General features: G+C 39.3%; 1 protein-coding gene and 1 long non-coding RNA gene across 5 annotated transcripts; both read left to right on the top strand.

Annotated features, from left to right (window-relative positions):
- LOC113944912 lies at nucleotides 1-27,811 on the top strand. The gene is made up of 4 exons (XR_003526884.1): nucleotides 1-10; nucleotides 8,226-8,230; nucleotides 10,122-10,134; nucleotides 26,035-27,811. It is a non-coding gene; the product is annotated as an uncharacterized LOC113944912 (long non-coding RNA).
- PEX2 (peroxisomal biogenesis factor 2) lies at nucleotides 5,860-24,272 on the top strand. Of its 4 annotated transcripts, none has more exons than XM_027638593.1 (3): nucleotides 5,860-5,998; nucleotides 15,048-15,068; nucleotides 23,188-24,272. In XM_027638593.1, the coding sequence occupies exon 3, from the start codon at nucleotides 23,208-23,210 to the stop codon at nucleotides 24,120-24,122; it is 915 nt and encodes a 304-aa protein (XP_027494394.1). In that variant the 5' UTR covers nucleotides 5,860-5,998; nucleotides 15,048-15,068; nucleotides 23,188-23,207; the 3' UTR covers nucleotides 24,123-24,272. The 4 variants fall into 4 exon arrangements, with proteins under 4 accessions (XP_027494394.1, XP_027494390.1, XP_027494393.1 ...); XM_027638592.1 differs by lacking the exon at nucleotides 5,860-5,998 and adding an exon at nucleotides 6,070-6,331; XM_027638589.1 differs by lacking the exon at nucleotides 15,048-15,068 and having other exon boundaries at nucleotides 5,891-5,998.

Raw genomic sequence — 27,811 nt, 5'->3', positions numbered from 1 at the left:
TACCATCACAGTCTCAGTGAAATGAAGGGGAACATAATTACCAAAGACAAGGTTGAGTACTTAACACCTTGTTTGCCTCAGTTTTCAACAAGACAGGTCATCCTCAGGACAACTGGCCTCCTGAGCTGGTAGACAAGGATGGGGAGCTGAACAACCCCCCTGTAATCCAGGAGGAAGTTAGTGACCTGCTGAGCCACTTGGATCCTCATAAGTCAGTGGAACCAGACGGGATCCATCCCAGAGCGATGAGGGAGCTCATCAAGCTGCTCTCCGTCATTTATCAACAGTCCTGGATCACTATTGAAAGTCCCACACGAATGGAAGTTGGCCAGTGTGACAGCCATCCACAAGAAGGGCTGGAAGGAAGACCTGGGAAACTACAGGCTGGTCAGCCCGACCTCAGTGCCTGGCAAGGTTATGGAACAGATCATCTTCAGTGCGATCACATGGCACCTATAAGACAGACAGGGGATCAGAGCCAGCCAGTATGGATTTAACAGGGGCAGGTCCTGTCTGACCAACCTGATCTCCTTTTATGACCAGGTGACCCATCTGGTGAATGAGGGGAAGGCTGTGGATGTAGTTTACCTGGACTTCAGCAAAGCCTTTGATACCATCTCCCATGCCATACTTCTGGAAAAGCTGGAAGCCCACAGCTTGGACAGGGGCACTCTCTGCTGGGTTAAGAACTGGCTGGAGGCCCAGGTCCAGAGTGGTGGTGAATGGTTCTCCATCCAGTTGGTGGCCAGTCACTAGTGGTGTCCCCCAGGGATCAGTGTTGGGCCCAGTCCTGTTTAATATCTTCAATGATGAACTGGATGAGGGGATTGAGTCCACCATTAGCAAATTTGCAGATGACACCAAGTGTGGGGGGAGTGTCAATCTGCTGGAGGGTAGGAGGGCTCTGCAGAGGGACCTAGACAAGATGGATAGATGGGCTGAATCCAATGGTACGATGCTTAACAAGACCAAGTGCCACTTTGGCCACAAAAACCCCAACTACAAGCTGGGGACAGAGTGGCTGGAGAGCGACCAGGTAGAAAGGGACCTGGGGGTTCTGACTGACATGAAGCTGAACAGGAGCCAGCAGAGTGCTGAGGTGGCCAAGAAGGCCAATGGCATCCTGGCCTGGATCAGGAACAGTGTGGCCAGCAGGACCAAGGAAGTGATTCTGCCCCTGTACTTGGCACTAATTAGGCCGCACCTTGAGTACTGTGTCCAGTTCTGGGCCCTTTAGTTCAGGAAGGATATTGAGGTGCTGGAGCAGGTCCAAAGGGCAATGAGGCTGGTGAAGGGACTGTAACACAAGCCCTATGAGGAGCTGGGGATGTTTAGCCTGGAGAACAGGAGGCTCAAGGGAGACCTTATCACTCTCTACAACTACCTGAAAGGAAGTTGTAGCCAGGTGGGGCTGGTATCTTCTCCCAGGCAGCTATCAGTAGGACAAGAGGGCAGTTTTAAGATGCGCCAGGGGAGGTTTAGGACAGACATTACGAAGAAATTCTTTATGGAGAGAGTGATCAGACATTGGACCAGGCTGTGGAGGGAGGTGGTGGATTCACTGTCCCTGAAGGTATTTAAGAAGAGATTGGATGTGGCACCTAGAGCCATGGTCTAGTTGACAAGGTGGTGTTGGGTCACAGGTTGGACTTGATGATCTCAGAGGTCTTTTCCAACCTAGCTGATTTTGTGATTCTGTGTGATTCTATGAAATTTGCTACTTTCTACTAAGTAAGAATCACGTAAGGGCAAAAATAAAATAATTATATTAACAAAAAAAAACCACTCAAAAATATGCCATGGGGTCTGATACTTCATAAATAGTAAAACTAAATTGTGAAATTGAATTTATGTAATACCCTTATCTGATAAAATAAAAAAAGAAAATGATCAACTTTAAATGTGAAGATTACTACATAAACCCTTCTTTTCCTCCAGAACATAAATATTAAGATTCATTCTTTCCTCAAATCTATATTTTCAAAGAAGACTACATCATGGTGATTTTCAAATGCACAGAGACAGGGAATAAGACACACAAATTTTCACAGTGACTATCTGATTCTAATTATTATTTTGATCTATAAAAATGTCAAATGTCTATACAATGTCAATTTGCCTACTGTATAATCTTTTCCATCAAAAAACATACCAAATTTTTTTCATTACCAATGCACTGTCTTATACATCATAAACTATGGAACAGAATCAGTTCTCTTGACAGATCTGCATCATCACCAGGACTTCTACTCAGTTGTACCAGGTAGATACTATGATTTTTTCTCCTCCTGTGCTGTCATGATTATGCCAACAGAATACAGGTGGATGCACCAATTTTAAAATTCCAAAGTATAGAACAGATATTAATTTATGTCTGCAACACTAAGAAGCAAGTAGATATTTTACATACCTGGAAATCAAAGAAAGGTGAAGTGCTTAGTCTAAAGGCACTTGGAAGAAACAAGTAACAAAGCCATAATTAAAATTCAACATCAAGCTTCAGGTTAATCCTTGAGACTTAACTGCCTTTTTTCAAAGTGCATGATTTGCAACATCAAAATAAGAATCAATTCAGTCTTTTCTCACTACATCCTTTAATGATAAAATAAAACACCACATTCAGCTCCTTCCCCTGTACTCACACGAACAATCATCTTTCTTAGGAATCAAACTCATGAAATCATTTTGAATTACAAAGAACAATTACAAAGGAAGTCAAGTCACACATAAAATTTGAATTCCACATTTGATTTGGCCTGTATCTCTGTGTACTGAGAGACTCACAGGAAAACACACATACGTGCTGGGTATGTTAGTATACCAACTTATACTAGACCAATTTAATTAGTTTGCTTTCAATGCAAAGGTGCAGCACCTCAGCAATTATGAGATCGTTAATACAACAGAGCATAACAGCACCTTTAGAGATCTTGTCTAACCTCTAGGCACACATATAACTCCCATTAAGACTAATGGGAGTCACATGTGTGTATCCAAGAGAAAAGAGACCCATTAAAACTGATACAACATATCCATTAATCTTCAGGTCACTCTTAAGGTCAAACATTATAAAAATGTTTATGAACAGTACTTACTAGCTATTCACAGTGGCTACTTTGGTTTTGGTACAGACCTGTGAGCAGTTAAGGCCACAGAAAATGTCTGCATTAAAAGCATCACCATGTTTCAAGTAGTGGCACAGAAATTTGAGAGTGCTTTTCTGTAGTCAAAGAGGACATTTTTCTATCATATCCTGAAAGAATTAGAAGGATAGAAATGACAGAGAAGGTTAGACACAAATGAAAACCTTGGACAAAGGTATGCTGCAGCTTTTCATTTTTCTTCCATCCCCCACTCTTTCTTCATATTTCAGTCCCTTAGTTGTGGTTTTCCACTTCAGGAAGAATATTAATAGCAGTGACTGAATTCCTAATCCGTGCAGCCTGCTACAAAGACACTACAAATAACATTTTGATTATTGAATCACCAGCAAAGCACAACAATTCAAGTACTGCTTGCAGGTTGTAAAGGGTGTTTAAAGTTTTTCAAAGAGAAAGGTAACTTCAGTTTACTCTCAGTTTCATTCAGCATATCTGAAAATTCCCTTTTTAATCACTGGAGGAGTTTAAGCAAGCATGCTCTTTTCCAGTTTAGAAAACGATAAGTCTGTGAAACCGATCTGTTTGGCAATGAATTTGCAGTCTTCATCCACACTGAATCCTGGAGGAGAGAGAGAGTTCTCACCAGCATGAGGGCCAGATGATCTCCATATGAACAGAGCAGAAGGAACAGCAGGAAGAAATGTGTCAGATGAGTACAGAAATGAAAAAATGAGGACAAAATTCAAATATTAAATACTCCTATTTGTTTGCTGTTTCTTTCAGGAACTAGAATAAATGAGGAAAAATGGCTTCATCAAGACTTACTCATGAACTATTCTGAAAGTCATCTTCCAGAACTCATGTCAAAACTCTTATTCTGTATGTGAGACTTGTTCAGCACTGCCCTATTACACTTCCTGTTACAGGGTCTGCAAGTGTTCCAAACACTGACAACTTAGCATTGCAACTTTTGTTCAGAGACCTCACGAGACACAGACAGTCAGCTGCACCTGCAGTGTCAAGTCAAAACAGAGGCAAGCTTCCACCTAGAAATCACAGCTCCCAGAGACAGTCACAATATCAGCCCACCAAGAAATAGTACATTGCTTTACTCTTGAGCTTCTCTATTGCCTTTCTCTGCTATGCCCACATAACATAGGGTCCCACTTCAGAAGATTTTAGATGCTGATAAGCTCTCCAGTGTCCTGTACAAGGAAGTGTTTTTGTTGCTAATTCAAATACACAATGATAAATAAATGATAATAAATTAATATCATGGTTCAATTAATTACTCCTCTGCAGAAATAAATCATTACATGGTTTTGTTTTAAAAACAAAGCAAAAATTACCCCAGATACCTTGGTGTATATAGTAGACTACCTAAACATTTGAGGGTGATTGTTTTTCCTTCATTAGTGGTCATAAGCTTTCCACTGCAACATCTTTTTGTGAAACTGAAGTGCCTTCCTAGCTCAAAAGATTTTGCTTAAAATGTATTTTTCACAGAAAAGACCTGATCCCCATTTTGTGAAATCAGCCAAGTGAATTAGCCTTATTCACTTCAAACAGGTCTTCTAAAAGAGGAATCACTCATTGTTGACAAAGTTAGGCATCTGTCTTGCTTTAACATTATGAAAAATTACATGTAAATCCTGAGCAAAAGTGTTTTTTCAAGATCTTGATATTCATAAAGGCCTATACTTCGTTTTGGGGCACCTCAAGTAGTCCAGAGCGCCATCTAATTTCTCGTCTGTGAGTTAGAAAAAACCAGTACAGAATCCATCAACATATGCCTATGGGCTCCCAGTCTCCTCAGCACAGATAACCTCAGCCAGGTATCTGAGGAACTGTGACTCTTAAAGTCACCTGTGAATCTGTGCTCGTGAATATGTCACAACTAAATATAGTTACAGTTTGGAAATAAATAAACCTCTATTTGAATATCTTTTAATCCCTACGTTTAATAAATATTGTCAATTCCTATCAACCTGTTCATAGAGTTCCCTTTAATTTGCTTTCTAGAACTGTTAATAGCCAACTTTTCAATGCAGTTTTCCCCAAGGTGTACAATTCATCCAAATAATAGCTCCGAGTCACCCAAAACACTTTCAACCCGTTCTCAGCAGGAGAACCTGGCTTACACTGACGCCAGTTACAAAGCGAGCAGCCACGCAACCAACGGTGCTGGCGTGTTACTGATGGGGAAATACCCGCCCGCAGTATTTTTAGGACGTTGCCACATTTCCTCCAGAGTCAGCTCAGTATCTACTCTCACAGCCCTGTGATTCCCGCCAGTAAATCCTCCACAGGCCCCTCGCCGCCCACGGGCTGTGCCTCGGGCTGGCCCCGGCTCCAAGCGGCTCGACCTCGCCTTCCCCGCACCACTTCCGGTGACCACCCCACCCCGAGCCGGAGCCTCTCCACGGCCCCGTGGGCGACCAGGAGCCCCTGCTGGCGCTCGCCGAACTGCAGACAGCGGAACCGCAGCTCGGGTTCCCCCGGGACGCCTGACCCGGCACCGCAGGCCCCGCATCACGCGGACACTCCAGCTGCCCGGCGGCCCCGCTCGGCCTTGGAGCCGTCCCGCCCCTACCGCTCCCATTGGCTGTTTGTTCTCCCCCGAGCCGCTGATTTGCTCCTCGGCCTGTCAGTCAGGCAGGCGCGCGCCCCGCCCCGGCACGGCCGCCGTGCGGGAAGCCCCTGTCGCGCGCCGTCCCGGTGTCTCCGAGCGCTTCCTGCGCAGCCGCGCGGGCGGCACCGCGGTCACTGCGGCCGAACCGCCGCCCGGGAGAGGCCTCTGCCCCGCGCCGGGGCGGCTGAGCGGAGACTGCCCAGGGCGGCCCCGTCCGCGCAGAGCTTCGCCGGCAGGCTAGAGGCAGAGCCCGGCGGCGGCGCAGGTCAGTCGGGGCGCGGGGCGGGACGAGCCGGAGGGGCTGCGCTGGGCGGTGGCCGCGGCCTTTGGCGGATCCCGGTCAGGCTCCTCCCGCGGCCCGGCAGGCCGGGGCAGTGCCGAGCGGTCAGCCCCTCTGGGTCAGTCTCCGGCTCTGCTCCAGGGCCTACCTGTAGGAACTTGTGTTCAGCCTCCTGCCCTCCCCGTGCGCCTCCCTGCCGGGAGTCCCGCTGGCGCTCCGGCTCCTGGTGCAGCAGAGGGATGGCGAGGGTTCTGGCTAGGCCCGGGCGTGCGGGAAGAGAGGACGGAACCTGGGGACAAGCTCCATAGAGAGGAGAAGGTATAATATCTTGTCAGAGGAGTGTTTTCGTCTGAGTTGTTATTCTGATGTCAGTTGAGAGAGTGAAGCGTTTATAATCTCCAAGGTTCTTTCCTATCACTGCGTGTTATAGGTGACAAGGTTTCCTGTAGGAAGCCTGCTAAAGGTGAGGGTGGCACCTTTCCACTTTCTGTTTATCCAGTTTTGTGTAGCTTGTAAGTAACAGACCGTTGGTTTTCCACAAAATGAAGGTGGATTTATTCTGAATGGCCAGTGTGTTTTGACAGAGGGCTGAATTCTGCTTATGACATTGTCCATACTAGAAACCATAGCACTGTATGCTTTTTGTGTGATCTTCGCCTGTCAGTGGGAGGGAGGTGTTCACTAAGGTCAAAGACTGTCTGGCCAATTTGTAGTAAAATCTGACTCCAAAATATTTTGCCATTTGATTTTACTGGAAGTTAGTGAATTCTTGTCAAACTTTTTTGAGCTGTTATTAACGTGTAGTTCAACAACAGTTGCAATATTAGACTAGGAGTTGAGAGCTATTTGTCTATAAGACTAATACTATTTTTAGTCTTTATGAAGATATGTTTTATTAGTACTTTCTTCTACAGATTCTTTTTCATCTTTCTGCTTTCGTTTCTATTCATCAGCAGCTTGTTTTTCAGTTTCTGGATGTCCACCATCACTAGTTTTCTAATAAAGTGATTAGTAGGAGAACAGCTGAAAGTTTCATTGCTGGTACCTTAACTGGAGTAGCAGATAAACTGTTAAGGGGATTAAAAATTCACATCTGATTTTTATTTTTTGTTTGTTCATGCTACATGAAGTCATCCATTTCAGTTACTTGCTGTGAAGTTAAATTCATACCTGTAACATGTATAAGTTAACTCATTAAAAGGTTTGGTTTTTTTTCATTTTTAATTTTTGGTAGAAATTGAATAGACCAGTAGGGCACATAATCAAGAGTATTGGAGGGATTTAACACTTATATTTTAGTTTTTCTGGAATTTACTACAGAAATAGATGATCATGTCAGTTATTGGAACACCTACTTTGGTTGCTAGTGCTCTAGCATTGGTTGCTAGTAAGAATACTTCTTTGGAGTTAAAAAGTTGTATTTTCCAGAAACCCTTTCTTTGGAGAGAATAGTTCAACACTTGTGTCTGTGGTGATGTACATGGAGAAGAGCCAGTGGTGTACGTGAGAGATTACACCATGAGTAAACTAGTTCAGTTTTCTGTAGGAAAAAAAAAAATCTCCAATATTTTGCTATCCTATACGTTACAGTAATGTTTTTTAAATAATTTGTCTTCTTCTGGGTGAATCAGATGGTATTTTTATTGCTGACAATTGTCAGAAGTTTATATCTGCCTGTGCAAACATGCTTCAGAAAGCAGCATTATGTTTTGTTTTTAAAAGTCTTAAAATTTTAATAGCTTATGCATTTCATGCCCCTAAACTCGACACTGGTGAGGCCACACCTCTAGTACTGTGTTCGGTTGGGGGCCCCTCACTGCAAAAAGGACATTGAAGTGCTAGAGTGTGTCCAGCAAAGGGCAACAAGTCTTATGAAAGGTCTGGAAACGTGTCTTATAAGGAACAGCTGAGGGAGCTGGGTTTGTTTAGTCTCAAGAAGAGGCTCAAGGGGGACCTCACTGCTCTCCACAACCACCTGAAATGAGGCTGTAGTGAGGTGGAGGCCGGCCTTACCTACCGTGTCTACAGTGAGAGGACAAGAGGAAATGTTCTCAAGCTGAGACAGGGGAGATTCAGATTAGATATTAGAAAAAAAGTTTTGCATTCTTAGGGTGGTCAGGTATTGGAATAGGGCTACCCAGGGAGGTGGTGGTCACCATCCCTGAAAGTGTTTAAGAGGTGTCTGGATCTGGCACTGGGTGATGTGGTTTAGGGATAGTGGCAGTGCTGGGTTGATGGTTGGATTTGATGGTCTTAAAGGTCTCTTCCAACCTTTATGGTTCTATGATTTACACTTCTAATTACCCTGATGCTTATAAGTGTTCTCTGTATCATTAAGTTATTGACAGTCTGTGGATTGGAAAGTGGAATACGTTTCAGTCTCTTCACTATGAATGTTTTGCAAGGATGTTATATTATGTCCTCTTTCTTGCCTACCATTCTGGATTGTATTGAGGGAGGCTGAAAGAGGTGGGGTATTGAGGACTTTTTAGAAGTGAGAGTTTGTGTGTATATCAATGTTGTTAAAACCCTGGTCTTATGCATATATATTTGCAGTTTTTAAGGTAAGAATTGAGTATGTTTTTATTGAGTACAGAGCATTGTGAAATTTCATTAATCTGGGACCACAGCAACTGAAATAACCCTTTGGTTAGCCTTTTACCTCTAAGTCCTTTTAGTTTCTAGATCTACCTTAGTTAAAACTCGTGGGTTTTTATTTGTTGAGGTCGTCTTTTTCAGCAAGTGAAGAAAATCCATTCCCATTAATGTTGGTATAATTAAGTAAACAAACTCTTTATGAGTGTAAAAATATCTTTTACTTTTGTTAGAAATGTTAAAAACTGTAAAGTAATAGTAGCAAAGTTATTTATATCTGAATTGGCTCATGCTTAAGTGAGCTACCCTTAGAACTCTGAGTATAGCAGTACAAATATAAAATTTCATCTTCTGAATCTATTTTTAAAAAAATTTAATTTCTTAGGTAATGGGCCTTCAGATGCATTATGGATCTACTCACTTATTAAAAGGCTGTCAAGTAGCTGGTATGGTATGCCTCAGTTCATGTTGGTAGATTATTAAGGATTAGGCTTGATATATGCAATGTCTGTTTTGTGCAGGAGGATGTTTAGATTTGGGAGGGAAATTTTTTATTTGTTTGACAGCTCTGGATGTTTTTCTCCTTTTAGATTCTTCTATTATTTCCCCATCCCAAGACTGTAGGTATAATTTCATTAGAAAATGTAGTGACTCAGAGAAAGGTTTTGATACTTAGCGTGATCCAGGACATGTAGGAAGTAAATGTTCCTGTAATGGACAAAATTAAATTCAACTAAAACTTGCAAGCAAGTATTAATAGTATATAAAGACTTGATTGAACCCTCCGTAGAACAGAGTAGGAAAGGTAATTCCTATACTCAGGTAGTTTTTGGCGCTTAATAATCCAACGACCTTCATTTGGGCTTTGACATCAAATGTTGTGATTTAAGTCAGGAAAGAGATGTATCTCTGTTTAACAATCTTTTATAGTCTTCTAAAGAGAAAATCCTGAAAATCACCAAAGACCACTACCCAGGGAGTATTTGGGAAGGAAACAGGTTTATGGCTATATATTATCAATACCAAAAATATATTGTAAAATAAGTGACTCTTCAATATATAAATCGTCAAGGTGTAGGGAGTGATGTCTGAATCCAGTGCTAACATATATCTGGATATAGTAATGAAGCACATGGTCTTTAGGGGGAAAAACCCCATTTAATTACATGTTCAAAATGTGAGAGAGTGGGAATGTCTTTTTTGAAACATATGAAAGTAGTTTCAAAGCCACGAGGTTCAGAGAAAGTAGAGGGAAAGAAAGATGGACAGCTGTCTGAAGGAAGACTAGCAGTAAATTGAACAGTAGACAAAATCAGTCAACAATTTGAGATTATAATTAATGTACCTTATTACGCATATGGTTTATTTCTAATATGGTTATAATGGCCTACTGTTAAAAAAATTTAAAAAAATCCTACAGCACTGTTGCACTTGCAATTTCTACATTTATTCAGTGAAAACAGGAATTGGGAAGATTAAAAAAAAAAACAAAACCCAAATAAATTGTGTCCAGCTAACACTAACTGGTAAGTTTTAGACATAAATACAATTTCATTAAATTAGTTTGCAAGCATGGTGTGCTCCTATAATAATACTAATAAAAATAAGATGATAATAATAAGAAAAATATGAATAAGTTTTTAAATTAAAAGATAGCAGTGTATTTGATAAGAAAGGTTCTTCATGTATTAACAATAAATTTGTTCTGGAATAATATCTAACTGAAGAGTAAGATATATTACATGATTTTTGATACCTGGCTTCTGAAAACTTTAACAATTTATGGGCAGAGAGGGTATTTTTAAGACTCTCTAGGTAATAACTTTTTCAGCAAAGAAGTTCATCATGTTTGTGGCAGTTCAGCAATGTTTCCTTTAAGCTGTATGGTCCCTGACAGAAACTAGTGTAATATATTTCTTATTCATTCCGGATATGCTTAGGAAAGTCAAAGTCTGCCTGGAGTTGAATCTGGTGAGGGATGTCAAAGACAACAAGAAGTGCTTCTGTAAATACATCAGTAGCAGGAGGACTATGGAAAATGTGGTCTCATGGCTGAATGGGACAGGGGCTCTGATGAACACAGAATGTGGAAAAGGCTGAGGGGTACTAAAGGCCTTCTTTGTTTCTGTCTATACTAGCAAAGACCTTCAGGAATTGTAGAATGCAGGGAGGAGTCCGGAGCAGGGAAGATGTACACTTGATGGAACAGATTTAGGTCAGAGAATACTTGAGTAAACTGGACATAGATAAGGTTCTGGGCATGATGGAGTGCTGGGGGAGCTGGCTGATATCACTGATACTCTTGATAATATTTGGTTGATCATGGAGACTGGAAGAAATGCCTGTAGACTAGAGGAAAAATTTTTAAAAGGCCGGTGTGTTGTGCTGAAAAGCTGCAGTCTCATTAGTCAGATTGTGCTGTTGCTTCTGTCTTCAGAAGGGCAAGGAGTACTCTGGGAACTACAGGCTGATCAGCTTCACCTTAATACCCCAGAAGGATGGAAGGTGATGGAGCAGCTAATCCTGGAAACCATTTTAAAACACATTAAAGACAAGAAAGTGACCTGGAGTAACCAGCATAGCTTTACCCAGGGGAAGCCATTCTTGACTAACCTGGTAATGTTCTACTATGAAATGACTGGCCTAGTAGACAAGTGGAGTGCAGTAGATACTTGTTTCAGTAAGGTTTTCAGCAGTGTCTCCTGTGACATCCTCATGGAGAAGCTGCTGAAGTGTGGGCTGGGTGAGCAAACAGTGAAGGTCAACATAAAACTTGCAGAAGAGATGGAGAAGGAGGATGGTGATCTGTGATGTGAAGTCTAATTGGAGGCTAGTAACTAGTGTACTCCAGGGTTCTGGGTACTGAGTTCAATCCTGTTCAACGTCTTCATTAATGATCTAGATGGTGGGGTAAAGTGTACTCTCAGCAAATTTGCTGATGACAAAAAAATGTGAAGAATGACTTCCTGCACCTGGGGAAGGTTAGCTCTATGCCCTGGTGTCTACTGGGTGGCAAGCATCTGGGAAGTAGCTTTGGAGAAAAGTCCCTGGGGGTCCTAGTGGACACCAAGTTCAGAATGAGCCAGCAGTGTGCCCCTGTGGCATAGAAGGCTGATGGTATCCTTGACTGCATAAGAAGGAGTGTTGCCAGCAGATCAAGGGAGGTGGTTGAAAATCCTGTCACTCTCCTCAGCAGTGGTGAGGCCACATCTGGAGTACTTTGTTCTGTGCTTCCTGGTATAGGCGAGGCCTGGAGAGTCCAACAGAGGGCCACAAGGTTGATTAAGGAACTGGGGCAGGACTTCTGTGAGGAAAGGCTGAGAGTGCTGGAACTGTCCAGCCTGGAGAAACAAAAGCTTGGCAGGATCTTCTTCATCTATATAAGTACCTGAAAAGAGGGTGCAAAGAGGACAGACCCAGGCAGTGACATGACCAGAGGCAGCAGGCACTTGCCAAAATGCAGGAAGCTCTGCCTGATCATAAGGAAACAGTTTTTCACTGTGAGGGTGACCAAGCCCTAGTTGTCCAGGGAGATTGTAGAATCCCCCTCCTTCAAGATACTCAAAAACTGTCTGGACATGGTCCTGTACAAATTGCTCCAGACAGCCCTGCTTGAGCAGGCAGGGCTTGGACTTCATAAGTTGACAGTAAACACACTGATCCCTTCCTACTTGCCCCTATTATCACATACATGAAAAAATTAAATGGAGGGAGTAACAGTCAACTCCAATGTCATCTCTTTTCGTTTTTATTTTTATTTTGTCTTCTTAGCTTGCAGTAAATACACAAGCAGTATTTGGGCAACCCACCAGCAACAGGCAGAGTTAGGAAATTTTTAGAGGAAAACTGCACTATACTACTGTAGAATGACTGCAAATAAAAGACTGCTTTGCCAGCAAGCTTTGAGAGTGGCATATTTTTCTTTAAATCTCAATAAATATTTTAAAGTCTGTATTGATCCTTCACATCATAAATACACTTAAATCTCTACAAGTATATTAGCCTGATACATTTGTTTAGTATATACAGAGCTGAACAACTTGTAAGATACAAAATGTGAAAAGGATATATTTGCACTTGTATACAATGTGTGCAATTAAAAGATAATAATTTTGTCAATTAAAATCAGTCTTTCATTGGAATATGCTAATGTAAATTTCTCCGTAGGAAGTTCTGCTTTCCAAATGTTAATTTTACAGGAAAAACATCTGAATTCATGCAGTTTTTTAGAGCATGTAGAGAGTGAATTTAAATTTTCAACCTAAATGATAATAAGTTGCTTATGACTTAAAATGGAAATAGACTTCACTCACTGTATTGCTGCTGCAGTTAATGATGATAGACCCTACGCCTTGTTACATCTCTAGGACTGCAGCAGCAGATTACTTCAGGATCATCTTTTCAAGCAGGCTGCTTATGCTGTTTCAGGGTTTTTGTTGGGGTTTTTGGTTTGGTTTGGTGTTTTACTGGATGGAGAGGGGGTGAAGATAGGGTTAGTTTTTTTCCTTTTGACACCTAATACAATATATACTTTTTCACATAGACCAGGAGGCAGAGAAGGGGTGTGACTTTCCTTTTAACTAACTAGCCTGGTCTCAACACCAGCTACTCTACAGCACTCTATGTGAAGTTAAAAGCAGCAAATGAAAAAAAAATTTAAAAGGGCCAATATGTTGTGCTAAAAACTGCAGTCTCATTTGTCAGATTGTGCTTGCAAACAGAGAAGGTAGCAGGCTCTTTGTCCTGTAGCTTCCTGGATGAGCTAAATGGTTCCTGCAGCCATGCAGCTGATCTACATCTACAAGCATTGTCAGTTTACATCTAAGCTTTACAAAAATCTTCAGGAGAAGGAAAACAGGAAGGATGCTGTCTATTTGTAACATACCTCTCTCAGAGATGGTGGTAAGTTGTTGGTTTTTTTTTGGTTTGGAGGTGGAATACAAGAAATTTGGAAGTCTGAGGTTATTTCAGACTGTTTTCAAAAGGAAACTAAATTCAGATTTTTCAGACTAAGAAAAGGTGCAAATGAGAAGAGAGAAAAAATTTTGAGATGAAAAAGAGGACAAATACACAATTTGGGAAGAGAAGGGAATTTCGACTGGAACAACTCTTGATTCAAGGTTGATTCTGACTGGGTCTGGGCACTTCCTACTTTCTCTGCCAGGGGTGGCCTGTGGAGATTTTCGGCCTTTAGGAAGAAGTTGAATTGAACACTGCTAATATTCATTATGTTTGTGTCAGTAGCTGCCTGGGAACAATGTCTCTAAAATTTCTGTCTCTACCAGTCCTTATCACCACTGTCTCGGTGTTCAGAGAATCACAGAATATTCTGAGTTGGAAGGGACCCACAAGGATCATAAAGTTTAGTTTCCTATCTTGCTGTTGGCTGGTGGTGGGTGTAAGAGTATGATACTGAGATTAAAGGCAGCTGGTTTCATGATTACCTGTCTTTATTCACCCTGTTGCTCTTCTTACTGGTACTGCATGTATCTTACCTGATTCTGTGGTAGTCCATATGTGTACTACATCTGCAGAAAAATAAATTAAAACAGGTGGTTTTTTTGCCAGTTTAGCATGAAAGAACAGTTCAAGAGAGGGTCAAATGAGTGCTGGTGCTAGTCTGTAAGAGAAGGACACAGTACACAGTAGAAGGAAAACGGGAAACAGCAGTTGTATCTTTTAAAAATTACATCACCTTATGTTTCTATAGAACACGCACCTATAAATTGAGATATATGTCAGGTAAAGTACTGTTCTTTATCCTTACACCAGTTGAGAGATCTTGATTATAATTAGATACAATTTTTCATAAGTTGTGCTGTATAGAATAAGGCCAAAACTTAAAACTTACAGTGAACAGGCTTGTCTTTTTATTGATGCAGAACTGTATTAGCTCTAGCGTATCATATACAGTCTGTAACAACATTGTTTTTGCATACAGTCCTTCTTTTGGTACAGATGGGGACAGGGGTTAATTATGACTTAGCTAGGCATTTAGGACAGATTTTACTATTCTCATCTAATACGTATTTCTAATAAGAAGTTAAGAGGCCTTATGTTCCTTTAGTGCAGTGCTTGGATCAGCACTGTTACACTTGCATATCACTGAATATTCATGACTCTACAGTTGGTATGCATATGTATGTAAAAAGAAAGAAAGTTGGAATAAAATCTGGGCAGTGACTGTTTCACAAATGATAAACATAAGGTGTTTAATGCAAAATTTCAGGATTCTGTCATCTGTGGTAAATTATATCAGAGGATATAGAGCAGGTGTTCCTTCTGGAATCCCTTCTACATATCTACTCAATCTTCATCCCGGCATCTCCATACCTGTCTGCTGATCCATTCATAGGGATCAGACAGGTAGGAGCAGAACAGAGACACAGCTGTGAAATGGAAATTTAAGTTAGATTACTTTATTTTGTTTGGGTTTTAGGTAGTTTTGAATGGAAGAAAGGTAAGGAGGGGCATGGAGAAGATCCATAAAATTGGAATTGATGCTGTGCTTGACAAATAAGGCGATGTGAGATACAGTGCCCTTACAATTGTGAAAAGCAGATGTTATATATGTCAGGAGGTGTAAGACCAGGTAAGTAACAGTAACCAGCAAAGGAGGAGTTATGGCTTTAATTGCCCACAATGTGCTGACATCTGTGCATTCATGTTGTGTCTTTGGACCATTCAGAAATGGAGCTGCATAACTCTGCCACCAGATGATGTTTCACCTGCTTTACACAAAAGATGGCACATATACTGAGCTTTATGTCCTTTTCACTTTTATACATGCATTGCAATATTATTTTGTTATCCATCCTTTTAGCAGAACCTTTAATGTTATCACAACCAAAATGTCTTCAAATGCAAGGATCTCCCCGTTTTGGGTGATCACATCAGCAGTTGAGATCTACATTTGTAGCATAAGGCATTCACATTTTTCCCATGCTCCTATACCTCCTGCTTTAGTCAGAAATGTTGCCACTTCCTTACAAGGGGCTGTTCCTTCCCAGTTAACCATCATAGTTGTCACTGTACAACTACTTCAAATCTCTCTTCACCATTTTGATTCATCAATTGTAAAGGTAAGGCACTTGCAGATAATTCCCATTACCTAATTCCAAAATAAAAACAGTGAATGTTTTGTATTGGACATATGTTTTGCTCAACATCTTGGTGATCAAGGGATTTTTTTTAACCATGTTTTTTGGAAAGCCTCAGGTTACAATGTAGCTGGTTTTTTAAGCTTTTGGGTGTTTATCACTGATTAATTAAAAAGAACAACAGGATTTCATTTAGTATAGCAGAGAATGGGAATTTATAAGTGGAACTGACACATCCCTTTACAGATGAATTTGTAATTTGATGTACTAAGAGAGGGGTTACAAAAGAGAGGAAATAAGATGGGGGAAGAAGAGAAGTAGGATATAGGATTAAGAAGTAGAGTGATTGAACATTAATTTGTTACATGCTTATCTTCCTATTTATTCCAATAAATGAAAATTAGGGCTATATCCGAAAAGTGGTAGGATGATGCTATCTCTGGCTTCTATGCTGTGAGGAATACAAATGTACTTAGAGCTTTTGTAGCCTTGAATTCAACACCACAAATTTTAAAAGGTAGTATTTTAAATATTAGTTATGTGGTAATTAGTCTATCAGATCTGGTTGTTTGCATCTAATAATCTGTCTTTTATGAGTGTGGACTGATGACAAATTTTTCTGAAGTCCATAAGAACTCTTAGCGTTCAGAGTATCTTTAATGGTGACCAATAATAGTCTAGGTTGGTGGCATTTACTGAAGTATTACACTGACGGGATTTTCATTTTGCATCAAATGCTGACAGAAACGACTGATATACAACTTCTAACAGCGCAGCACTTTCCTACTGCTCTTCATACTGTTGTATCAATTCTGGCTCTTCTGAGCCGGTTATGATCTTGTAACTTGAAGCCCTAATATTTTGACTTCGGAGGGTAATTTATGGAAGGTAAACCAATGAGCTACCATTATGTTTTTTTGCTGTCTCCAGGCATTCAGCATTGGTTAATCTCTTGTACCTCATTTTATGGAATCTAAGTTTACTGAGTTAAAGTTGGAAAAGCAGTCTGTGATTTAAATGCATCTTTGTCTTGTACTTGATCTTTGGACACTAAATGTAATTGTAGCATTTAGGATTTTGGAATTTGTTAGTAGCTGCTCACTCAATCTTCATAATGAAAATCTTAATTTTATCTGTTGGATTGATTTGTTACACAGTCATTCAGTGTTTTCCTTGACTTTGTCTATTTTAAGAAATAGTCCTTTCTTCCAGGAATGTAAGAAATAAATAATAGTTTCTGTGATTGCAATATGCTATGGGTTTTCAGTTAGTGTTAGTAGTTATTCCAAATGGTTAAAGAATCAATTTATGTTCTTTAGAAAATGATAGGTATTTGGCTGAAGTATATAGAAATCCAGACAGTAATACAAAATCAATCTTTTGTAAGGTTATTTGAGGTAATGATATAGCGATAAGTTAATTTTACAGTGATTAAGAGACAACACAGTTGGGGCTCCCAATTAGACTTTGATCTGAGGATATTTCTCTCCACACTTGATAAGCAAGAACGAGATGAGAATTAGTGGTAAGACATGAGGCTTTGAGCAGCTGGGGTCCATGTTCTGTGCTATGAGAGTTGGTGTTAAGGAAGATTTTAAAGTTAACTGAATACATATTGTTTGATTTCTCATCTTTAAAATTTATTGATTTTAAATTGACATCTAAAATATCCTTTGCCACTGAAAGTACCTGAAAAGAACAGTTCAATGGTATACATTTTCACCAGAAAAAAAAACAAAAAACCAAACCCAAACCTCCAAGCCAATTAAAAAACACCCCACATTAAAAAAAATCTCAGCATTCTTGTGGTGGGTGGAAAGGTAGTCTTCGTTTGCTGTCTCTGGATACTGTAACTTTATGAACATAAAAGGAGGGATAGTAGACCAAGGGCATGACTTGCTCTTGAGCTGTCTCACACACCCAGTATGGCAACACTGAATGCATAATGCCAAGTGCATTGTAGCTCCTGAAGAGAAAAGGAACTGTGTGTTAGTGTTATCTCCAGAGGGGGTATGATTCCTGGCATGTCCACTCTACATGCTCCTTCCCCATACCTGAACCATAGATCTCAATGCTGGGACTGGACAGAATCTAGTCTGTTGAAAAGGCTAAAAAGTTGTCCGGTTGTTTCTTTGTGTTGAGATACTTTGTATAATAAACTAAAATAGTAATAATTAATGTTAAAGACACTTTATATATCAGGAATTTTTCCATGGCCTGGAAATCAAAAGAGTTGTCCAGGCAAAAATACAACATGATTAATGATGGATATAAACAAATAGCATAGGAATGTAAGAATAAAATTGATGACTCTGAATAACAAAATAAGTTTCAGTTTACAAAGCACAAGAAAAGAATCAGTGAAAGGATCCAAAAGTCTGAGTAAGAGGAGGCACAAAGGGATAGGTCCATTACCTAGATGTTATTAAATAAGAAAGGAGAACAAGTAACAGACTTTCAAAGACTGATTCTTTACTTCAGAAATTGTAAAAGAGATATATTGTGACCTACTCCTTTCATAAAATTAATCTTATACAGGAAATAAGAGTGGAACCAAAGCACAGAAAGAATAGCCTAAGGAATCTTAATATAGATGTGCTCAAGTGGCAAATCCTAATAAAATTCATCCTAGAATGATTGAGGAATTAGGCACCACTGATTTTATTTATTTATTTAATATCCCAGAGGGTGAAAATAGCCAGCAAAATGGGTTTGTACATGCCTGTTTTTGTACCTGTTTATTCTTCTGTTAAGAGAACTATTGAAGCTGTCAGTTTTGATTACAGATAAAGGTTTAGGAGTAAATAGTTTAGCAATTAATTTGTATCTAATAATGGGTAGAAGAGAGATTGTAAAACAGCCAGTATGATTTGATGAGACCTGTTGGTAAGAAACCTCAGTCTGTTTCTCCTCTTAAAAAGGATCACGAGTTTAGGAAGAGGAAAACTTTAAGTAAAATACAGCTTGATTTTAACAAAGTCTTTTTCCCTACATAGACAAACTAAGGAAATGTAATATCAATGCTATCTCCATTACATGCTGATATTATCAGCATCACGTTGAAAAGTTGCCTCTACTGAGTAATTATCTGTAGTTCCCTGTCAAGATGAAAAGGCATTAATGAGTTGGATGATGGAGAGAACACATACTTAGAAATGTTACTCAGGATAGTAACCAGAGAGGGGTTTAAAATTTGTTTGTTTATTTTTGTACTTTGTTTTCAACATAAGGTATGAATCCAAAAAACTCTTGATGGGTTTGCAGAAAATATTGAAAATCAACAAGATGAAAAGCAATGCAGGCGAGTATGAAGCACTGCATTTAACAGGATAAACTCAAATACATGAATCGAAAACAGGAAATAATTATTCAGAGAGAAAAGTGACAGAAAAAGATAAGAAGATATACTAGACCTCAAGGTAAATTCTAATAATGCTGCTGGAAAAGAGTAAAGTTGTTTATTTGTGGGGTTTGTTTGGATTTTTTGTTTGGTTTGGTTTTTCTGGAGGATCATACCAGGCATCTTGTAGGAAAGAGGATGTTGTCTAGTTTGGCAAATCCTCTGTGCGTAGTTGGCTACCTCGCATGCCTTGCTGCTTTTTGCTCTTGAGAAGGTGCAACAAAATGGAAATTCTTCTCTGTCGTTACTGTGGAATGAAAAACATCCTCCTTTGTAATAAAGATGCTTTAGATTGAACATGAGAAAAAGATTCTTTGTAATTATTAGAGTGATAAAACACTGGAGAATAAACGACTTAGAAAAACTGTGGAATTAGCTTTCTTGGTAGTTAAACACCTGTAAATATATTCCTGAGCCTGTGTTTGTGCTGAGTTAGGATTTGGTAGTCACTTGTGGTCTATTCCATCCCTGCAGAAGTATAATGCTCCGAATACATGTTTTGGCTGCACGGAAGAGATCATCTAAAAGAATTGGAGCAGTAAGGAACAAAGTTATTTTTGTCATTTAGTAAATATATTTTTATTTGGTTTCCCAAAAAGTGTTTTTACAAATCATAAAGTTATTTTGAGGCTTTTGCGTATAGGTTCATTTTTCTTTTAATGATTATGCTAGAAAAGCAGGAAATGCAATTGCAATAGTTCTGAGATAGTAGAAACCCCTTGATTACTTATCCACAATGGAATAGTCCTGTGGAAAAAATGGCACCCAAGAGGTTACTTGGATTTGTATATTTCTGCAGGCAAAGTTTACAGACCTGTAAATTTAAATGTAGAATTTTTGTAGGCAGAATGCATTGACAGATATCCATGATAGTAATACATCTCATACTGATAGTTCCAGAAGAGGTCAATAATAATGCTTATATTGATAGCAGCAATGCAGGAGATGTTACTTGGTATTATAGCTAAAATCCATGTTATCACCTTAATTATAATTACATTAATATTGACAGGCTGTTGACAATACTCACATTACTATTGATAGATTTCTGTCAATAACATGTTTCCAAATAAAATATATTAATTCATAATTTGTACAATGCTCAGTAACAACACTAATATATAGCAGCAGAAATTCCTCTTTCCCTAGTGATATACAATCGTTATTTTTGTTTCACAATGTACTGTACAACTGTTTGTTTAGTTAAAAAAAATTCAAAACAAACAAAATATAGGTTATTTAAGAAAGAATCATATTAGTTTTTTGTTTGTTTGTTTTTTTTTTCTGGGAGACCATTCAGTTTTTTTCTATGCAATATCTGCGACAATATAAAATCAACAGAGAACCTTTCCAAGTAGTAGTCTTGTCTTTACTATTCTGTCTTAAAATGTATTTATATAATAAGTTAATCGGACCCCTGGTGGTCTAGTGGTTAGGATGCGACACTCTCACTGCCGCGGCCCGGGTTTGATTCCCAGTCAGGGAACTCCTCTGGGCAGATGGAGCTCTTCAGCCCTGTAAGGCCATCCATCTAAGAGAAGGTCACTCTAAACAAACCTACGTCCTGAGGACCTCACTGCCACTGTCCAAGCTTGCTCGACCCCAGCAGATGAACTTTAGGATTAAAGGGTGGGCTCAGCTCAGCACACACTGTGTCTCACCTAAAACATCCACTGCACAGGCTCGAAGGGTAAAGACCTTTCCCAAATCTTCGTTCGCGAAGACTGGCCATGATGATGATGAATAAGTTAATCACACATAGAGTTTATCATATACTTGAGTGTTGATACTTGTCTCTTTCATTACTGGGTCTATGATTCTGAGTTCTTAGGTTTTAAACTATTCAAAATAAGAGAGTTAAAACAGCAAGGATTTGACAATTCCTTATGTCCAATTGGAATTTCTTGTGTAGTGACTTAACACACAGTTGTCTCTCTTTCTTTTACTTCATCTCACAGAAAAGTTTGACTTAATCTTCACTGCAGCTCTTAGGTAGTGGAAGATTACTCATAGATCACTTCTTAGATGCCTTATCTTCAAGTTGAACAATCAAGCTCTTCTCATATATCAGGTCTTGGGGCTAATATCAGGTATTAGTGACTTGGCTCTTCAGTTTGCTGACATTTCTTTTGTACTATTGATAGAAATGAGGCAAAACTGGAGGTATTATCCCAGGTGTAGACTCAGCAATGCCAAGTGGAGGGTGATAAGCACATCCTCCAGTCTACTGGCTATACCCATACTAATACACTGCAAGGATGCACTGGTGACTTGTGTTCAGCTTTCTGTCTACCAGAATCCTTGCATCCTTTTTTCAAAGTGGGTATACAGTCATAGAGGCTCCCAGCCTATAAGGGTCCATTGACTTTCTCATGTATTTCATGATCCATCATAATCCTATGTATTTGACACTTTTTCCTTGGGTTTCAGAAAGTTCCTGATGACCCATTCCTCACTTGCTCAGGTTTCTTTAGAAAATATGGTTATAATGGGGGGAAAAATCTCTACAGGTTTAGTCTACCTTACTTAAGAACAATCTGCAACAGAAATTTCTCACGGCACGTGGGATAATGGAACACAGCCGGAAAAGGTGGTTGAACTGATGTTGGAAAATCGTCTTAGTAGATGGATCAAGGAAGTTGTTTGATAAGATGTCCCTTTCGAGTAACTTTAGGATTTTTAAAGGAGATTTTGTGTTTTTGGAATTGTATAGAACACTGGAACAAGTTGAACAGAGCGAAATGAGTAGAAGAGAAAATGAAGAAGACATTAGACTTTTAGGGGTTATGAGTTAATAACACTAAACCAGAGTGACAGGTTCCAGAGCAAATGGTGATAAGAGGCTCTGGTTCCTAAAATGGTAGTGCGGTAAGATAGGGGTAGAAGGATGGATAATCGTTAGCACTCAAGCTCTTGAAGTGATACAGTAAGATCTAGTAGGGGTTGAATTGACCCTTTGATCATAAAGTAGAGGAGTGAAGTTATTTGAGTAGTACTGAAAAATGTTTCCTGTGCTTTGGTTCCTGCTACAGAACAGTGTGAGTGAGACAGGCTTGGGTGTACAGCCTTTGTATGCTGACTTTTTGACCTGTCTGAGTTGATGCAATGAACCCCAAAGCTGTTTGTCCAGAGGAGGTGGCCTTGTGCTACTTTCAGCCCTGTTTTGCCTGCTAATGAGGAAGGAGAAGTTTAAAGGGGTTTTCTGTAAACTAGATCTCTGTGTCAAGTGTTTTAGTGAAATGCTTTTCTTGGTTGTATTTTACTCCTGTAAAACGTTTTGCCAAAATGTCTTATTTCTATCACTAAATTAAAAGAAATTCTCTTAATGAAAGCGTAGTAGCGTTTTCTCCGGACATGAACTCGAGGTAATAACAAACCAAAAGGCTTTTAAAAAGTCTTAAATAAATGTAGCTACTCTGGGCAGCTTGTGGCTTAAAATCTGGAGTGTAACAGGTGTTATCTGTATTTTGCTATTGCAGTTGGATGAATTTATTTGCTTAGTCACAGAATTCCAGATACAATAACATTTAAAGGAAACACTTTTAAAAAAGTAAATCCTGAATTTGTTAGTATTTCTAAGATTATACTTTCAGATGCAGCTGCTGAAGTGTTCATGTTAGTATATTTTCTGTCCTCCCCACTAATCTTTTCTAGATTTTTAGTTAATAGGATGTTCCTTTTCCCAGTTCTTCCATACAACACCGTAAAATTTTACAGTTCTTTCTGATCTATTTTAATGTCCAGTTGAATATTACAGTTATGCCCTGCAATATTTTTTTTAAGTGTATACCGCAAAATACTAAATTGGTGGATTTTTCTAAATATCTAGATGTTGAATGCTTCTCTGTAACCAAATCCAAATATTGTTTATGAGAAATAGTCAAATATAATTTCTTTTGAGTTGAAATTTCTTACTATTAATGCAAAGCTTCTTGAAAGGATTTGTAACATTAATAACAAATAATAGCATTCTGAATATATTTATTTACTGCTGGTATATTACAATTTTGTTATCTTTAATAAAAAGAGAAATAAGAAATGCTCCATTACACTGAAATCTATTTGTGTTTTATTCCTAGAAAGTTTTTTCTCTGAAGAAATGGCCTCCAGCACTGGAAATGAAAAGGGCGTGAATCCTGTGCTCAGAATAAGTCAACTTGATGCTCTTGAACTAAACAAAGCCCTGGAACAACTCGTGTGGTCCCAGTTTACCAACTGTTTTCATGGATTTAAACCAGGGGTGTTGGCTCACTTTGAACCAGAAGTAAAAGCATTTTTATGTCTTATATTATGGAGATTCACTATCTATTCCAAGAATGCAACTGTGGGACAGGGTATTCTGAATATTCAGTACAAGAATAACTTATCTCAGACAGAGAAATACCAACCTCTGAGCAAACAACAAAAGTTATGGTATCTTATTTTCACTGTTGGTGGAAGATGGTTGGAAGAAAGATGTTATGATTTATTTAGCAATCGTCAACAACAATCTTTCTCCAAAATTAAGAGCTATATTAGCTTTGGAACTGGACTTCTAAAACTTTGTGGAGTTCTAAATTTTCTGATTTTTCTTCGGAAAGGAACATTTGCAACACTTACAGAACGCATTCTAGGAATTAGGTCAGTTTTTTGCAAGCCGCAAAGTGTTCGTCAGGTAGGATTTGAATACATGAACAGGGAGCTCTTATGGCATGGCTTTGCTGAATTTCTGATTTATCTACTGCCACTTATTAATGTACAGAAACTGAAACTTAAAATTTCTTCTTGCTGTTTACCTATTGCAGGTCTTTCCAATAGTGAAAACACATTAGCAAGCCACTGCAGGGAATGTTCGCTGTGTGGGGAATGGCCTACCATGCCTCATACCATAGGCTGTCCACATGTTTTTTGTTACTACTGTATTAAAAGTAACTACTTATTTGATATGTATTTTACATGTCCTAAATGTGGCTCAGAGGTACACACTCTTCAACCACTGAAGTATAAAATTGAAATGACAGAATTGCATGTCTGATATGCGGTTGATTTTGTTTTATACAATACATGAAATATATTGAAGTGATTAATGGAACAATTCAGAGGCTACTGGAAGCTTAAAGATGGTTTTGGAGACTCTGTAATTTGTCGTAACATATACTTTTTACTACTCTTAGGTTTTTTTATTGAGTAACAGTGCTGTGATGCCCCTGTCTGCTTGACAGGTTTAGGGGAAGGTGGTTGGATTTACTCCAGGCGGTGCATGGGAGAAACAACAAAATTCTCAGGAGGTTCAATAACAACTTTTACTTGCAAACTGTAGAACGTTCTGACTGATTAAGGCACTTGACAGACTTAAACTTGGTAATCTTTAACTCATCGAGACACAACAAGGTACTTAACAAGGCATCTACTGGAACCTTTTGGTCTGGCTTACAATATATTTTGAGGAGAAGAAGGTAAGAGGAGAGAGAGGAAGGTAGGTTATCACCACCCTAGGATGCAGTGTAGTCTCAAGCAGCTTTTAAATCCAGAAACCCTGCTGTTGAATCATGAGGTGCAGAAAGTATCCAACCTTAGCTTTGGATTTTGTCAGTGGTTTAAATTGAAGGAATTATAGAAGTGTGATGGAACCACTTTTGTCCTGCAGGTTTTAATGATGGCAAACCAAGAATGTTTATATAAAATGAATCATTTATTATTACAAATGATCAGACAAAGATCTTAACCAGAATTATTTACTATACCATATAAATGCTAAAACTACTAGTAGTATAGTATAAGATAGGACAGCACTCTATATTGAAGCCATTCTTGAAGAAATTAAATTAAGGGTAGCAAAATGAAATAATTATAAAGTAGAGATTTAATGTAACTCAACCATACCAGCGCTTGTGGGGAGATCTCTTTCGCTCAACTTCGAGGAATATCCTTGGGGGGCATCCACAGCCTGAGGGAGGAATCTCTGCACATACACCCAAGAAGAGTTATGTTAGAAGAACCTGACTCTATGAAAGGGGACTGGACTTTTATAGTATAAAAGTGATTGACTGCTAGTCGCAAATTTACAGGCCAACTACCAGCTTATCTGTCACATCCAACTTTAAAAAGCAGGATTTGTGTTTGGAATATGGTGAACCAGGCTGGTTTTAGCATAATTCAACACCAAAAACATTACTATGACACCACTGGTAACTCATCACAGATAGCTTGCATTGTTTGCATTCTCTGATCAAATTCTGGGCCTTATCAGGGTAGACCCTACTGCCACATGCATGTGTCACCATCCTTTTATCTGTTCTGGTCTGCTGGGGCCCTTCCCCAGGTGAGTTGATGCTGATTTCAGAACTGAAGTCTCATGGGTGTGTTTGCACAGACCCAGAGTGTTCCTGGTGGGTCCATGCGGTCGACTGCCCCTGTTACCATGTGGATGGGTGGCTGACTTCCTAAAGTCACTGCGCAACACAGTGTGAGAAGACTCAAGGGGGCAGGGGGAGCAGTGCATGGCCCACCTACTCAGAGCTCCCCCTCTTCCCCCGTTGCTTCCCACCTCGTTGTTTTGACCCAGTCAACCATTCCTCTGGTCTCCTACAAGTGCCAGCTTGACTCTGAAGCAAAGAAAACAAGTTTAGCAGCTCTTCTACTCTCTCTCATACTACTTGATCCCAGTTTAGTACCCCTGTGTTGTAAATAATTTGGTTTTAGATCTAGTTTATCAGCCTGCCGCTTCTTCACTGCATTCTATATACTTCCCTCAAAGACAGAGAGGACACCCAGTAAGCTCTTACCCATTTTGTGTATTTTCTCAGGCTTGTTGTAAAAGTTTGTGCCATTACTAACTTAGCTAGTAGATGGATTCGGTGGAACAGTCATTCTTTTCGAGCCTAAAGAATAATTTTAAATTTGTTTATTTATTATTCCCAGTGTGGTGTTTCACTAAAAAAAAGGAGAAGATGTAAGATGAATTGTTTTCTTGTTAATAGACCATAAACTTTGTGATCCAGCTGGTAGATAGGTAAATACCCCATAGTTAACATGTGCCTACAGGAGATATAACCACCTCCGGTGCAAATACTGTGCACCTTTTACACCTTCATGAGTTGACTGAACTAGTTTCCTCAGGCAGCTATGTCTCTGATCTTCAGTGACTTATATATGACCTTCTACTACAAAGTTGAGGGATGAAGTCCATCATTCACTGGAATGTAGCAGCTGCCAAGGGTAACTTGCACTCTTCTGAGTCTGAGACACTGGAGAAAACTGTTTACTCACAAGATGCTGTCTGTGGGAATTGACACTCTTCTTCTTTTGATGTGGTCAAGGTGGATGCCAAATCTCACAGTTCACCTCCACACAGAAAAAAAGTTCAAACACAGTTATGTGCATGTTGATGCATTAAAATAGGTAGCTTTCCTGCTCTTTGCTTTCACTATTTGGTTTCTTATTTGGCTTTGCAATGGTGTTACTGTTCTAACACTTTATCCTTTTATTCTTCAACCTGGTTTTATAAGATTATTTTTTGTAGTTCTTTTTTAGCAGGAAGTCTTACTCAGAAGAGTCTCATTAACACAAAAATACATTTCATCCTCTTTTGACTCTTACATTTTCAAAAACTTATACAGATGATTTGAGTAAATAGCTTTATGGTGGCTGTGTTCTTGATTGGCTATCATCAATAGTCAGTCCCAAAAATACTATGGTAACGACTGATCCAATATCTTTGATCTACTTTTATGAAATGATTTATTACATTCTACATTCTGATTAAAACAACCCACCGGCCTATTTGTTTGAAGATCTTAAATTCTAGGTTTTGATCTTTAGAGTGACACACTTCGCTTTCATCTGATGCAATTAAATATAGTTCGCAAGTTTGTAACTATCTTTGGGCATCCCAAAACTTCATTAATTCTGCTACTGTTCTATGAGTCAACAGAGACTTCAGAGCAATTGCTTCCCCATACTGTGCCGCAATGTTATTAGCCGTCAAATGTGTATATTAGCAGCCTGCCATATTTCTGTTATTTGCTGTTGCAATTGGAAACAGCAGGAGCAAATCTGTCTTCAGTAGAAGAATCAAAACTGGCAAGACAGTTGGAGTGTATCCTGGATTCACTTCCTGATCCTGAAGACATTTTGTGTGAATTTTCCCTCTTCATCACTTAATACCTTTTCCCAAAGAAATGTATTAGCAACCCTGACTTTGAGGTGGTCTAGTGTCTCCAGAAAGCATCATCAGCATTTCTGCTACCTCTGTCTTTAATTAACCTTAATTAAGATCTTTTTGCATCCAAAATCCAGTGTTTGTAGCTTAGAATCATAGTAGACCTTTGTTTGCTGTGAACTCTCTTTATTCTGAAATTGAAGTCACAGTGCGATATTTTGTCAAAGGAGCATGGATTCTCTATAGTGGCCTCTGTTAGGTGTCATGTCCTTCTTAGATAGGAGTCAGCTTATTTCCTATTTAGAAATGTTTAATTTTTCAGAATATTTAAAGAATGTTATCTTCCTTTTTCGTTTCACGTTTCTCTGTCCTGCTGTTTGATTTTCCTAATCGGTATGAATTTCTCGAGGTTTGTTTTGTCTCTTGCAGCTTCATGCAGGTACACAATCAGTACAAAACCTGTTTCCAGCAGTTCAGTACCTCTGTTGTACAGCGAGTTTTTGCCAGCTGTGCTATACTGCATTTTACCTCACTGTTTTTCTTCTGGAAGTGAACTTTTGATA

This window comes from Corapipo altera, unplaced genomic scaffold, assembly GCF_003945725.1.
Source record: "Corapipo altera isolate COAL_440 unplaced genomic scaffold, ASM394572v1 49, whole genome shotgun sequence".
Taxonomy (NCBI): domain Eukaryota; kingdom Metazoa; phylum Chordata; class Aves; order Passeriformes; family Pipridae; genus Corapipo; species Corapipo altera.
The sequence above is the reverse complement of the archived record's forward strand: the minus strand, read 5'-3'. Positions and strand labels throughout refer to the sequence as shown.

Bases quoted from the DNA above. Each gene is read 5' to 3' on its own strand.
- PEX2 (XM_027638593.1), top strand. From the start codon at position 23,208: ATGGCCTCCAGCACTGGAAATGAAAAGGGCGTGAATCCTGTGCTCAGA.